This window comes from Aquila chrysaetos, chromosome 17, assembly GCF_900496995.4.
Source record: "Aquila chrysaetos chrysaetos chromosome 17, bAquChr1.4, whole genome shotgun sequence".
Lineage (NCBI taxonomy): Eukaryota > Metazoa > Chordata > Aves > Accipitriformes > Accipitridae > Aquila > Aquila chrysaetos.
Genome location: NC_044020.1, coordinates 4,656,208 through 4,671,981, shown reverse-complemented (window position 1 = coordinate 4,671,981; position 15,774 = coordinate 4,656,208). Strand labels below are relative to the sequence as shown.

At 40.6% G+C, this 15,774-nt stretch overlaps 1 protein-coding gene across 1 annotated transcript in view; it reads right to left on the bottom strand.

Annotated features, from left to right (window-relative positions):
- LOC115352567 (BPI fold-containing family C protein-like) overlaps nucleotides 1–15,774 on the bottom strand; it is a 30,074-nt gene that overhangs the window by 13,811 nt on the left and 489 nt on the right. Inside the window, exons 2-6 of the mRNA XM_041129614.1 lie at nucleotides 15,166–15,297; nucleotides 6,096–6,207; nucleotides 3,841–3,969; nucleotides 878–1,033; nucleotides 87–150 (exon numbers count right to left, since the gene is read on the bottom strand). Of these exons, the coding sequence (XP_040985548.1) occupies nucleotides 87–150; nucleotides 878–1,033; nucleotides 3,841–3,969; nucleotides 6,096–6,207; nucleotides 15,166–15,297 (593 nt within the window). The remainder of the gene's footprint in view (nucleotides 1–86; nucleotides 151–877; nucleotides 1,034–3,840; nucleotides 3,970–6,095; nucleotides 6,208–15,165; nucleotides 15,298–15,774) is intronic.

Sequence of the window (15,774 nt, the reverse complement as noted above, 5' to 3'; positions counted from 1 at the left end):
TATATGAAAAGAGAGACAAGTCAGTAATGTAAGGGCTGTATTTGAACTCCTCCCTTCACTAGCTGAAACAGTATTTGCAAACTTACATTTTTATCCAATTTGGTGTGAATGGGCTTCTCAAGATAACCAGACAGAAACCTGTAGATCCAGCTGGAGGAAAAGAAATGAACACAATGACTTTCTACCATGGATTGAAATCTTTGAAATATAAAACCTGGCAGACTGGGATGTCAATGTCATTTATATTAATGAGATGCGATCACAGTGATATTGGTAAACTGTGCAGTTGACTTTTTTTGTTAATTTGTGAGTCTCAGACAAATGCTAGGGGTTCTCAGTCTCATAAGAGCTATTTAGAAGGCAATCTGCAAAGTAGTTAAAGTTCATATTAATGTGTTGATAAACAATACTCAATTAGCCACATTTTGTCTTCCAGTGAGACAAAAAAATTTTCTAGGAAATCAAAATGAGGAGAACTACAAGCATTGTTTCATATTCTCTTTTGAAAGTTTTATTCTGAAATTGTAGGTCAGCTTGTCAAAAGGCATAATCAGTCTGGACCACCTTCATATCTGCAAACCTCCATTTGCAGTCTTGTCATATTTAATATGCCCAAATGGCATTTTTTTCATACACAGTACGTGTGGTCAGCTCATTTGTTGGCACATGCACAAAGAAGTGTAGATTAACTGTACTTCACACAGTCAGCAAAGGAGCCTGGTTTTGAAAACAGACCTTTAAAAATCTATTTTCATAGCCTTCAATAGTTAGTTATATGCTGTAACTGGATCCCTAAAAGTCAAAATTTGAAAAGTGGCACTTATGCTACAAACTCTGCTACCTCCCACAGAGTAATTAGAAAATCTACTGTACATACCTAGATCCTCCATTTAACTTGACTTTTAAACTATTAATGCTCAGCTGGCAATTGTGTAGCAACATGGACAAGCGGCCTGTGCTATCCCTTGACACTTTGAAGATAACTGCAATGAACAGTCCTGAGATGGACACAGTAATTCCTCCTTGGTCTTTGCTGCTTGGAGAAAAAAAACAAACTCGGTCAAGGAAACATCTGCTTTAAGGGAACAATTTAAGAAACTACATGTAAATCAAGTTTGAAAGGACTTTTTCCTTCTATCATCTAGAATGAAGAATGGGTTTTCTAGGGATTAAAGTAGATTAGGGACATGCATGGTATTCAAAAAAAGATTATATGCATGAGTTTCCAGGACATGAATTTTCCAGTGTTGTGCAGGATTTGACAAGTTTGCAAAAACGTGACAATTTCACAGCAACACAAGACATTTCAGTCCTTCATGACAGATCACCCTGAAGGCTTCTGGGACTGCAGCAGCAGAAGCCATTTAGCTAATGAATATATAACCCAGTGCTTCTCAACTTTGCAATTGTTCTACTTTCCTCTTTCCTGTAACAATTTTCAATAACCCTTTAAAATGTATACATTCCTCCATTCTTTGTCCTGCCCCAAACCCATTCATTCTGTCTCCTTTCTGTAAAAATCCCTTCTAAGACCCCAACAAAACTATCCTTATTTCCAGCAAAATTCCAGCAAATTTAGGTATTAGGACTACCGTTAGGAGTTGTAGAAGCTGTTGACCAACCAAGCAGCATACAGAGAGCTGAATGGATGTTAGAATAGCCTTATAAAAACCTCATTTACCATAACAGAATTTGCACTGAAAGCATCAGTTTTCACCCCTTCATCCTGATTAACCAGGTTTTCATTTCCCAGGCATTACTACAGTGGCTGCACCACACTACAGAGAAAGAACCCAGCCCAATATGAAGCTCAAACCATGACTGTCTCAGCTTTCCTCTTTATTTTTCAGGCTAAGCAAAAATCCTGGGGAAGGAGGCTGTAATCCTGAAAGATTAATCATAATCCAGCCCCAAACCATAGACTATACCTGGCCAAACCAGTGAGTAGTACTGCCAGTCACAATGTCCCTCCTACCACCACTGCCATTTTCAACCCCACCTTTCAGTCTGTATATGTGCATTAAGTGGCTATCTGGAGGAAGCACCACTCTTCAGACCCTCATTTTCTAGGCCCTGACCAAACCCCCATCCCACAAGTCATTAGGAAAAACACTTCCCCAAGGAGGATTGTGCAGCACTGGGACAGATTACTTGGCGAGGTTGTGGCACCACCATCACCAACAGACAGCTGACCTGCTCGAGTCCGGTGACTGCTCTGTTTTGAGCAGGAGGCTGGACAAAATGACTTCCAAAGATCCTTCCAACCTAGCCTTACCCATACTTCAGTGACAGGGACCATCGCAAAAGGATCTCAGCCCTCCTCCTCCTTTTTTAGGGCTGCTTGGGAGATGGGGAGAATCCCACCTACTTAGGTCCTCTGTTCCTGCACCCTTATATCTGCTCTTCTTCAGGAGGAATCCTGATTCTCTGAGCAGGGTCTCAGCTACAGGCTTCCAGGAACAAAGGGCCTGCCAGGAGATTTTATGACTGGCAGAGTGCTCTGGGACATGGTGGAGAGGAGGGCTGGAAATGCAGGGATAACACTATTACAACTAAAAAGTTGTGACAAGACCCTGGGAACAGCCCAGGAGGGGTGGGTTGTCAATGGTCGCAACATGTAGGACTAGGGAACAGAGGGGATGAAGAATAGGGCATATTCTGGATATGTCTAAACCTACAGCCATTCACAAAACATCATACTGAACAGAGCAGCACAGATTGTTCCTTCTGGCTCTCAAAAAGGCAAGAAAAACCCTTCACCCCCTAAACTCAACCAAAGCTGGCTTTCACCACCTCCACCACGATCTGCTCTGCCAAATCCTGCATACCAGCTCCCTGCCTCTCTTGCCATCTGTGAAGTCTTTGGGGTTTTATACATCCGGGGTCTCTCCAGATTTTGCCCAGGTCCTTATCCTTCAGCAAGAGGGAGAGGTGGCTTTGTGTTTGGGAAGAGCTGTTTTGCCCTGCTGAACACAGTATCCTTTTCCTCACAATACTGGTATGGCAGAAGGGACAACAGACAGGTTGGGGGCACAGTGACAGCAGTTTCCAGCCACCAGTACTGAGACTGAATGGGAAACTTGCAGCCTGGTGATCCATTTTGCTGTACTATCTGGGTTGCAAACAGAGCAACGCCTGCTGCTGTTACCAGTTACTCCATTAACCCAAATTGTAGAGATTAGCACCTTGCAAACTTTTCTGATATCCCGGAAGTTTTAGCCCTACCCCTGCCCCCAAGAAAATCTAGATTATTATATTAAAATTCTATAGCAAAAATGCTGAGGAAAAACCAGTATGCAATCATGTCATTAAAGACAATCCCATAATGCACAGGTCAGTTTTCCACAGCGACCCGAATTCTGGAATTTCCAAAGTTCTGAATGTTTGGCATTGTGACAGTGCCCTTCCTCTAATAGGAGCACTTTGGAAGACAATATACACTGTACCAGCAAATAGATAATTAGCTATAGAGTCAACCTTCCAGTTATACTGCACAAAGAAAGTAACAAGTGTGGCCATTGCAAACTCTGTGGTCCTGAATATTCATGTAATACCATGTAATATACAGTCTGGACAAACTGAGCATGCTAACAAATGTCTGACCTCATACTTCCCAAAGAGACAATCTGTGGGATAGAATAATTAAAAAAAAAAAGAAAAAAAAAATTAGTTGGCAGGGGATGTTGCCTTCTTAGGAAGTTTATTCAGATAGATTGTTGTTAAACGATAAAGCGTATCTGACCTGAAAAATAATAATTACCAACTAGATTTCTGAATTTCATTTGCAACCCTTCTCCCAGAACTGTCCCGCGCACCTGCATCACACTGTACAATACTTACAGCAGCCACGTGTTCATTCTCCAGTCTGCACTGATTGTAGCAGAAGCATGTGCCACTGACAGACTAACGCCAGTGCCAGGAATAAAAGAAGCAGAAGTTTCTGGGAAATCTACAGCATTAATTCTGAGCCTATAGAATACAGAAAGGGGGATATTAGACTGCACGTCAGAAGAGTAAGAAGGACTCCTTGATCACTGAAAACCCTTCTGCTATAAAAAGCAAAGTCTATGCTTCGGTAAAAGAATTTTTCAGAAATGACTGACCCTTGTATATTTTAGGAAAGAAAGACACTTGTACCATTACACTTAGTAGCATCCTTGGAAAAAGAATCCTTGATATCTGGCCAGGGAAAAAAGGATGCCTGGCCAAAACACAAACCACCCCTTGGGAGAAAAACAAACTCCTTAAAGTGAAATGTCCTTGCTGGCGGAAAATAAGTCTGTGTGTTAACCCAGTGGCTACATCTATAAATAAATCCAGGTTGTCTGAATGCTAGCATTTGCTGAAGAACATCAAAGTTTCTCTTTCCCCATTCTGTATCCTCTCCCTTGCCTCAGTAAAGGGCTCTGGAGAGGATCCATTTTTCTAACCAAAATCTTACTCGAAGATTTCCCTGCCAAAACAAATGTTTCTGATACTCAAGGATATTGTTTTGCAAATGGGTGTGTTGAATTAAGCCGAACATTGTAAAGATATCAGCTGTAATCTTATCATGTAGTATACATTCCTCATTGTTTCCTGATATCTGGCAGAGATCTCTGAAACAACTGCCTTTAATCTACTTTCCCGGGTGCAGAAGGCACCAGCTACTTTTAGTTAAAATGACCATAATTCTCCAACAACATCTTGGGCAGCAGTAAGGCTGCCTCAAGTAATCTTGTTTGCAGTGAGCTAAAATCAGATTATCCACTGGGAAGATGGCCAATTTCAAGAACTATGGTTAGGAGAATGAACTGGGGCTTTGAAGATCATATAATAATTTAGGTTGGAATGGGACCCCAGTAGATTTTCTGGTTCAATCCACTACTCAAAGCTGGGCCAACTCAGGGGCCCGGCCCACTTGAGTCTTGAACACCTCCAAGGACCGTGATTCCCCAACCTCTTTGGGCCCTTGTTCTGGTGTTCCCCAGCATTTTTTCCTAACTTCTAATCGGAACTTTTCTTGATGCAACTTATGTCTGTTGCCCATCATCATTTCAGTGTGTACCTCCAGAAGAATCTGGCTGCATATTCTCTATAATCACCACTCAGCAGACAGTGGAAGACGTGCAATAAGACACACATGCATCTCCACCCCCATAGTCTGTTCTTCTCCAGCCTGTCCAAACACAGCTCTCTCAGATGTGCAGGGATTAAGGTCACAAGGATCGTATAATACAATGAAGCCTGATGGAAAGCAGGCTATTAGGAAAATATTAGGTATAGATAAAGGATGTAGGCCCTATCCAGCAGAAAGTACATGAAGTCTCCCAGATTGGTATTCCTTGCTCTGGGTAATTTGTAAAGAAAAGGGAGTAAAATGCTACTGAGCAGCAGAGTTTGGCTTGATAGTAATATTAAAAGACCAGAAGTTTCTGTTTTTCTGTTTATAGCCTATTGGAAGATGGGAGTGAAGGCTGTAGAAAAACCTGCTTTTATATTAGTCTCCTTATTTGGAGAAATTGTAGGAAACCCTATAAAACTGTTTTTCTACTGGCTGCTCTTGGTACAATCATTTTCCTCAGCGGGAAATAGGTGTCAAGCCCTATCCAATCAAAATGCTGATTTACCGCTGTAAATCCATCCAAAAAGATTCTGTAAAAGTCATCTTCCTGCCATGTTAGTCCAGATACGCCGTTCCTCTGCACACATTTTCATTTTATCCCTTTGTTGGCTTTTTCTCATCAAACACAAGTTATTTTCACTGCTACAGGTCCTTCACAGTAGGAGACTGTTAATAACACCAATTCTGCCCTCTTTCCCACCCATTTCCCCTGCTGTATCATAGCCATGCTTACACCCGTCTTGCCCCAAACTCTGATACAAACCAACTAAAAAAACAGCCAACATGCTCCTTCAGAAGCTTTCTAAAGCTCGTCTCTCAGTGTGGTAGAAGGAAGTACTTATAAAACCTATCAGTGTTTGGGCAGTGGGAACAGAGTTACATGAACCATTAAAATTTTACACTGAAAAAAACAATGACTCCATTATTATTACTATGCGGTAATAAATTGCTGTTTCATCCTAAAACTTGAAAATGTATTTCCTTTACTTACCTTGAAATGACGTAGTTGACCTTAACAACCGAGAAACTCTCCTGCCCACTCCAGCTTGGGAAGGTCTCTTTCAATACTGCTTGCTTCAGGAGCTCCATCCCAATCCTGCTCCCTACAAGGGGACAGAGGAAAGCACATGCCTTGCAGATCGGATTCAGGCACCCAAAGGTCCTGATATACTGCTAAGTAATTTAATCATCACTTTTAACATAGCTCTTGAAACACTGCTTCTATGATCCTTACCTAGACCTCCTTCCAACTACTTATATGCCCATTTGTAACGTCTATTAACCTCATGTACAAATCATTTAACCCAAGATCAAGATCATCTGTTAGGATCATTTCGTCTGTGAGTTGTATTTTATACTCTAGAACTCTTGTCAGGTTTCTGAAACTGCTATACTTTCTTCACTTCACTCACAATGTGGACAGCCTTGGGAAACACTTGGTCATCACCTTTACCTCGGATTGTCTCATACTTGTTGGATGAAAAAGCCAGTTAAGAAGTAGCAAGATGACTTCTACATGTAGTGTTTACTTATGGAAGAAGTGTGATATATGCACCTGAAGTGCTGGTATGTCACATGCAGAACTATCTGGATTGTTGCTTGTGTACAGGAAGTTGTTTGTGGTTTAAAGACAATCCTTTAAAATGTTTTCTTTCTGTTTCTTTCAGAGTACATATGTTTTACCACTGCACCTTATCCATTACAGCATGCTGCAGATCTCTGACGTATTTCCTTATCTTCTCTCCTTGCTTTAAGGAATCCCTACGTTCTTGAATGCTTCAATGTTACTTGTGCATTGATAATACACACAGACCCTATCATCAACAAACAGAACATCTTTAAACCCGAGATTCCTTGTGTCTTCCTTCTTTTTGCTCATCTTTGATGAAGACACTGCTAAAACTTTAATACTGAATGATGTCCCGCTTTCAGATACTTTTAGCATAATTTTCTTTAGCTTTTGGCCTCGCAGTTACCCAATACAAAACATCTATTTTCTTCTCTCCCAGACTTCAGTGTATTAAAAAAGTAAAGCATTGAAATCAACGATAACTCAACACTGGAATACCTTTTAATAAAATGTATCTTTTATGAAGGAGAGGTAAATTATGATTCCCTGGGAATTCCTGCCTCAAAACAAAATATGGGCTCTGACTGTAATAACTTAAAGCTCTCTTACAACTGTCAGTAAAGGCAGCCAGTGATCTGCGGTGGAATTTCTCTCAAGGTTCTTGCAGCAGGGAAGGAGCGTGCAGGCAGGATCTATTGCCTCAGCCTTCATATCTTATATTAAGGGAAAAGACATGACAGGCACCGTGCTCTTCAAATACGAGAAATACCTTTGCGAGGCACACTGTTAAATGTCTGTTCTTACTACTAATGCAGGGGTGTGCAAACTTAGTCTGTTCGTTCAGCACTTGAAGGCCATGCTGAATGTCACAAAAAGAAATCACTGAGAAATAGCAGGCTGAATTCTCATTTCTAAAGGCATGAGAGACCCCTAGGGAGCAATTTCTCCTGTGTGTCATAAAAAGATATGGAGATCAGTTCTGTTTTGGGTGACTGATGTTTGCCCTGCACTTCTCAACTCCTCAAAAGCCTTTAAAACAATGCTCATACAGAGAAGTAAGTGGACCTGATCCTTGCTTTCATCTCAAAGGCATAAACCCTGAGCTTCTACTTTTCATCTCACAAGTCCATTGTTTACCTGTCAGCATGTTCAGTACATAAATGACGATTAATCCTTAGCATGACCCAGCCTTTGTTGAATTTGTGCCTTGTTAACCTTTATTATTATTATTAATTCTGTAAACAATTGAAATCAGACTGCGTGCCCTCCACGCCCGTGGAGTAAGTCTTAGCTAAGAGACAGTGAAAGTTAGCATGAATAGAAAGAGTAAGGAAAATACATTGTGGAAATTGCTGATATTCTGTTAAGGGGCAGAATTATGGCAGACAGTTACTAGATTTTTTTGAAAGAATGGCACATGCAGATGCTATCCCACACCAAATGGAGGAATGAGAGTAAAGGTGTGCAGCTACCAAAATTGTAACCTTTTTTCCAATTATGTCTTATTATCTTCAATTAAATATTGCACTTTCAATCAGGTTTTTGACACTTTTAAAAAAGGACCAATTATATTACCATCTCATTTTGGTTCTAAGAAAGTAGATCAATATGAGGAATGTAGTAGAAACACTGTTGGACTGTAGGAGAATGCAGTCACCAATGCAAGGATAAATTCACACCTGGGGTGCACAGAAAGGAAGGAAATAATTGAGAGAAGAGACAAAGGGTGTTCCTGGTGTGAAATGACAAAAGGAGTTTATTCTATTTCAATATTTAAGGAGCTTGTTTCTACATTGCACCTTTATTAAGGAACTATCTTCTGTGCGTAGAGTATTTATCATGAGTTAACTTCTGGCAATGTTAGACATACCATAGTCCAGCCCCTTCTGAGTAATCCTCACTTTAAGACCAGGATTAGCCTCAAGCCGCAAGGACAGACAACACAGCAGGAAAGAATACCATGTCTTTAGCATCTTCTCACCTTTGTCACAGGGACCTGTTAACAACATTTATGATGCAAACATGATCATAAATGATGCATACCATGAGTTGCAAAAAATCTTATCCGTATCCATCACTTCCCTCAGTGAAACTGGGACAAGGGTAGATAGCCAAGAGAGGTTTAGCCAATGATTTTACTGCACAAAGCAGTCAGTGTGGGAGAAGACACAGATTTCTGATTACTTGGATAGCAATTTGGCAGGCATTAGCTGTTGGTGAGACTGAGTGGTTCTGCTCTACTACTTGATGCTTTCCCTACACTCATTTCTTGGCTAGTTTATTTTACCATCTCTCCTACCTCCTGCAGAGTGAACATGACAGAGCGATCCCAGCCAAGGAGGAGCAGGTCTGTCCTCCTATAGAACAACACCCTTTTCATATACACACCTCCTAGGATATACTGGATTTGTGAATCCAAAAGTTTTTCAACTAAATCAGCTGGTCTAATAAAATACACTAGGCCTCCCTATGAAACTTGCCTCCCTGTTACACACAAACCTCTGACTTAGTCCAAACACTGATACGTGAGATTGACTAAATTGGGTCACAAGACAAAGGTAAATTCAAAGTGAATGTGAGAATTACATGGTGATAACACAGGAACAGAGAAAAGTGTCCCAGCATGAGCCTGCAGCACGGTGTCTTTGAGTGCAAAGCGAGACTGTGAGCCACTGCGTGGTGCGACATAACCACATGACACAGCTTCACAAAAGCTGTGACAAATAATTTCTTTGTTACACTAGTATAGAAGTAAGGTTTCTTTGTTCAAAATTCTTGCATTCATCCTGATTTTCACTACCACTGACAGCCACTGCTCAGTTTTCTAGAAATAACAATACTGTTTCTCAAGACAACTTCAAGTCCTCTCAGTGCTGCATTAGGAAATTGTTTATTAGGGACCTATGGTACCTTTACTCTGGCCTTACCACTGAGGGGAGTGGCACATCCTCTTCTAACATGTCTCACTGTGATCATGGTGCCTGTCTATGTACAAAACCACACTAATTAATAAGTAGCAAAAAGGTCTTGCTAGTTTCCCAAGTATTCCAGCCTACAAGGTCATTCCTGGATTTCTAATAAGTACCATATTGTCTTGGACAATTTATTCCACGATCTACGAGAAAAAATATAAGTGCATTTAAAAAACCCACAGACCCTCCCCTCCACCAAAAAAACCCCAAACCCCACCACCCTTTGGTAGTCTTACTTCTGTGTTAGAATTAATATTATTAGGTCAGACTCTAAATGGTTGCAAATCCAAGATCCACCCAGTACCTTATAGAATACTGCTCTTCAGTGGATTTCTGAATTATAAGACAGACAAAATGCATTATCTGATAGCAGTTCTCTAAGGAATCCTTACAAAGTTACTCCAAGACACTATGGAAGAAAAAGTGGTTTCAGGGAAAAAACATTCTGAAAACATAATCCACATTGTGACAAATTTTGAAAATCCCCCCTTTAATTGGTCATTCCATCTCTAGTTCTTAGGCCTTTTTTATTTTCTCTATTTTAAGCAACTCAAAATAAATAATTACTTTAAGGTAGCAATGTTATATTATGCAGAACAGCCAGTGGGAGTCACAAATCTTAAACTTTTTCCAAAACGTGTCCTAGCTTTTCCTGCAAACGTGCCACTTTCTATCCTGATTATTAGGGGTCAATTAAAAATCAATATAAACCCAGAAAGACAGATTTTTCTATCATTAAAGTACATAGATATTTACTATATATTTATCTAGCAGGATTGCTAGAAGCATTAATGCAGGTGAGGTACCTCATTATCATTGAATTTCATTCCCATTGAGGAACACAAAACAGCAATCTTAGTCACTACTGTGCTTTGTAGCTAATACGTTCTTGCTTGGATCTTAAATGTATGCCAGGTGAGAAGCTGAAAGAACAAACAACTGAACTCCCATGGCAATAAAAGACGGTATCATTTCATATTGCTTTCTCAAACCAACAAGCTTTACTTTTGCACTCCTAGGCTGATATTCTTGGTTTCATCAAAGTCCCAAGCCTCTGTCAGATGCTAGGATTGATTGTACAAGATTAGTCAGATGACTGAGACAGACAGAGCTAAGGAGAAGTAACTTGTCAGCTGCCTGATAGTCTAAATCAGAGCTGCCAATTGCATTGACAATGACAATAGATGGCAGACAAATTGCTCTGATTTTTATCTTCAGTAACTGAGGCCCCATTGACCAATTCCTTTATGTAAATCATTCTCTTAATTCTTTTGTCTTCTCAGAGATAGCGCATTCAAGTACTTTAAGTAGAGGAAAAGATGAAAAACTCCTTTGTTTCAGTCTGTGTACCTGTCTCACCCTAATGAAGTACTCTACTTACCAATCTGTAGATACCACATTTGGTGAACAGTCTGCAAAAACTTTCAATAAAACTTGCAGTAAAGATTACAGCTAAAATCTGCCTAAGAACTAAGAAAAAAAAAAAAAAGTCACTATCATTGTCTTGTACAGGTTTAACACAGCCATAAAAACACACTACCTTAAACCGACCAACTTCAGAAATAGAATAGAATATCTCTGAAAAAGAATTTTGTTCTTGACTTGCCTTGGTCCTGCACAAAACTCTCCACTTGCAGCCCACAGAAGACCTTCTTTCACTTCCAAAAATTCAAAAACAGAAACCTCAATAGTTAACAAACACAAGACAAACAGTTCTCAAACACGATAGCAAATATAGTGTCTACCCAACCTGAAGTCCAGAGAGAGCACTTCAATTTCACAAATATCTCTGCTGTTATCACAGAACTGGGACTGGATTTTTCAGTTGCTCCTTTGCTCCATTTCTTCTAGTTACTCTGCAGCATGCTCAAGAACAGGTAGGCTTTCTGCAGCTTACTCAACAATGTCAGATCAAAAAGGACTCAAGAGCTTCAAGATTTTAACCCTTCCTATACACTGATATGAAAATCACCTCTGAGGGAAAAGGAATAAAAAATTTATATGGTTGATAGGAAAGAGATATTGGCAGGAACACTTAAAGAAACCACCAAATGATACAGACAGGAGTTTGCTAAATGACATAAAAGCAGGTGATCTCCACCTTTCCACAACCACTGGAAATACCCACGGGAAAAGAAAAACTCCAGTAAGTTCCTGATCATGGTTTCCTCCATTCAGTGTGAAAAGCAATGCTATCCACTTCCCAACTTCCGAGGCAGCAGATGATCTAGCTCAATGAAATCTTCAAACAGAATCCATAGGAGGCAATGGCCACCCCAGCCCCCACAGGTTTTATTTGTGAGTAGGTCCGGGACCCCCCCAAACTTTCAGAGGCTTTGCAAAGGCACTGTGTTACCACAGCTTTTCCTGAGCATGGCTTGCCTACTGATGCCCTTCATAAAGGCTTTCAAAGCCTTGGAGAAGAGTTGCCAGAGAACTATTAATCTGTGCCAGGCTGCAAAATAAATAACATAGCTGCAATGCCTACATAGAATCCATTAACAATAGATAACTGTGTTGAGAGGCTTTTGTCTGATGAGGTGATGGAAAAAACCACTTTCCACTGTTTAGATCCATTGAGTTCATGTTGCTGATCTCTACAACTGCCCTATCCTAGCACATGAACCAGGACTACTAGGTTCATTTTTACCAAAGTACACCTAGCAAAAAAAAAAAATCAGCGTTCTTGTTCTAACTCTGCACTGCACACTGCATTCACAGCTAAGAACTGTAAGGGTGCTCTTAAGCTGGTTCCCAGGGGGAAGAGTAAGAAATACTGAGACCTTCAACAGGAATGCAGTGGGCATTATTTGTCTGGGATCTGCCCAGATTCAGATGAGTCCATCATTTGTGTAGGTCTGCTCTAAGCTTTCTTCTCTGCTTTTCTTCCAGTTGTTTGGCTCACTCACTAGCCTCTTCTACAACCATTCAGTTACTTTCATGGAGCTGACAGCAGCATGAGGCACTCTGTCAACCTATGCAGCCCCTACTGTGGTTTTGCATAAATTGCAGTCCTGCAAGAAGTCACCACAGATTCCTAGAAGGCGGGTTCAGTAATCTCAGTAAGAAAAACCTGACCCCTTTGGTTCATCACAAGACATAGGAAATCTTCCTCTGAGAATCTTCCTCCATGGCTGGAGCCTCTTTTTACTACCCAGAAAAATGTGATTTTTAAAGATATCAAACTCTTGTCTTTGATGTGCCACTTCAAAGACTTTTGCTCCGCACACACCTCTCAGCAATTCAATACTGTAAAGAAATATATAAATCCAAGAAAACATGGTGGTAGCTAAAAAGGTATAAAGCAAACTGGCAAACCCCAGAAAACCCACTGAAAGGTGCTTTGCTGCATATGCCAAAGATTTTCATCAGAAACAGAGAAGTTAAGAGCCACGTGAGCAAGCTTCAGACATTGCTTAAGGGTCATCTGTGGATAGCCAACCTGGGATGGTGTAAAGCAGAGCTCCACTAAATGTATTCGCTATAGAGCACTAGCATAAAGGGCTTTAAAATACCTTTTAGGAGTAAAGTTGACCACCATCAAGCTGCAAGAAGTTAGGAGGTTCTTTCTACTGGCTTTGATTTGAACCTCCTCCCCCACTGGCACACTTAAAATGGTACTTCAGACTTCCACAGATCTCCTGCTGATACTCCAGCCTTCATACCCTTCTCCTTCTCATTCCACCGTTTCTCACATCTTTCAGTATGACCCTAGTCATTCAAAATATCAGTATCATAAGGGTTAACATATACACATATATATTTATTTATAGATATTATAAAATACACTCTTTGTGGTGGCAAATACAGAAAGAAAAATAATGGAAAAGGTCCACTGGCTCACAGCTTTATTGCTACACTCGGCTTTCAGGAAAAAAAAATAGTAATTCCATGAGGTATGTAACTGAACCAGAGAGACCTTTACTTTTTATAGTTCTCCTCTGCCATGGGAAGTTGACTGCAGGTCAGCAGGACTACAGCTATATTAAGCTTCAAATTTCTCAAGAGAAACCACTAGGGCTATCAATAGGGTTTTACTTCTTTGGTGGAACGGGTTCTATTGCTTGTGTTTTATGCTGACCATGTGGGGGAGAAAAAACCTCAATAAAGTACTTTGAGTTGAGAAACCACATTGTCTTTAACAACCATTCTGAGCTACTGATAAAGAGCTTTCTTTTGTCACCATACTGTATATTATTTTAATGAATTAGACTTTTAAAAAATTCACCATTTCTGGTAAGGGTGAACTATGCTGAAAGGCAAAATTCTTCTGCATACAACCACTTCTTCAAGTTTGTAAGCACACAGGTTTCCTGTACTATTTTGACACAGTGCCCTTTGCAGCCTGAGCTCAACTTCATATGTGGCCATTGGAAGTCTCCTGCCTGCAGACCGAGACAAAATGAAAATGGTGGAGAAAAAATATTACTCATCAAATAACAGCCCTTTTAGAAAGATGTGTGAGGGGCAAAAAAATGATGGTGTGTTTGGGTCATCTGAAATTTGCACAGGCAAACCTGAAAGCTGTGGAAAATGTTTTAGCCTTTCATCATGATTGGTTCTTAAGAGGTTTTCCTGTTTAATGCTTACCGCTGTGCGGAGAACGTGTCTAAACCTTACATTGTGGCATGATTCATAAAATTCAAAAGAAAAATTAGCAGAATGCCAGCAGAAATGCTCACTTGTAACTGGCGTAGCTGGTTACCTAACAATGACTACTACAGCCAGCTCCTGAGAAACTGAACCATTTTATTTCACACAATTATTTTAGCTTGTGCAAGCTAGTGAAATGGTGCTTCTGCTGGAAGCATCACAACTGTGGCCATGAACATTTCTCATACTAGGGAAGCCTCCTCCACCCTTCCTAAAGAGCGCAGACTAAGCTGCCCTGGAGCCAGTGGGAACACAGTAGGTGGCCAGGACAGGGACAACACTGAAGGACAAACCAGAGCAGGATGTCCATGGCCAATGGAAAATGGTCATCATGTTGAGGAAGCAGCATGACTCACTTTGGATTCAACCCTGTTCAAGAGGAAAGCAGAGTTTCTGACAGGCACGGTGCTCTTGATCCCTCTGCATGTGCTCTCCTCCTTCCCATCATCTTTGTCCCTGCCTTTGCCACTTCCACTCTCATCCCCCTCTGCCGCAGAAACCTACTCTTCCGGATTTGTCCAGGAGGTGACCCCATTTGATGACGACTGCATAAGCACATCTCCAACTGGGGCAGTGGCAAAGGGCACAGCACGCTTCTCAGGAAATCACTTGTTTTAACACTCGCAGTTGAGGGCCCAGTCTGTAACACCAAGCTGATTGTCAGGAGCATCAGCTCTTCCATTGTTCAATGAGTAGTACTCCATTTCAGAAGTCTCTTTGCCTTTCATCACCCTCATCAATACAAGCCTTTCCTTTCCACCGAGGAATTTACTGACATGTTGAAAACAGACAATGGCTGCCCTTCAGTTTGAGATGTATTTGACAGCAAACTATGAAGTGAAGCGAAATTTAGCAACCACATTTACCTGGGTTGGATGACCATGTTCGGATAACATAAAGGAGATTGTGCCCGTAGCCCAGGACAGAATTTTTTAAGTTTCGGTCTCCTTTTTCTGACCGGCCCCCTGCGTGCCAAAAGGACACAGATAGGGCTGTTCCTATGAATGTAAGGTTAAGCAATCTGAATAGTGCCATAATAAGCAGTTGTACTTGGTGGTACAAGCTAGGCCTTTCAAGTTCACTTTGCCTACTGTTATTTTAGTATCATATTCCTAGTAAGTACTCCAATTTTCCTGCACCTCCTATTTCTCATATTATTCCTTGTGTGGAGAAAGGCTAGGTAATTAAATTGTATCATTAGAAGGAAAAGCAAGATAATCTGAGAATAAGCATTGTTCCAAGTTACCTCTGATTCACTTTCTCTGAAAATTAATGTAATTCATTAAACAAAGTAAAAACCTGAATTGTGCCTTTTACATTTTTCCATGAACATTATACTTCTACAACATGTGTATTTCTAGAAGAAGTTGAGTATACTATTTGATAAGGTCTAAGGTGTGGGGAAGAACCTTTTTCCCAGCACGACAGATGAAGGGGAACTAAAGCCAGTAAAGTCAAGCTTGTGACACTTTGTA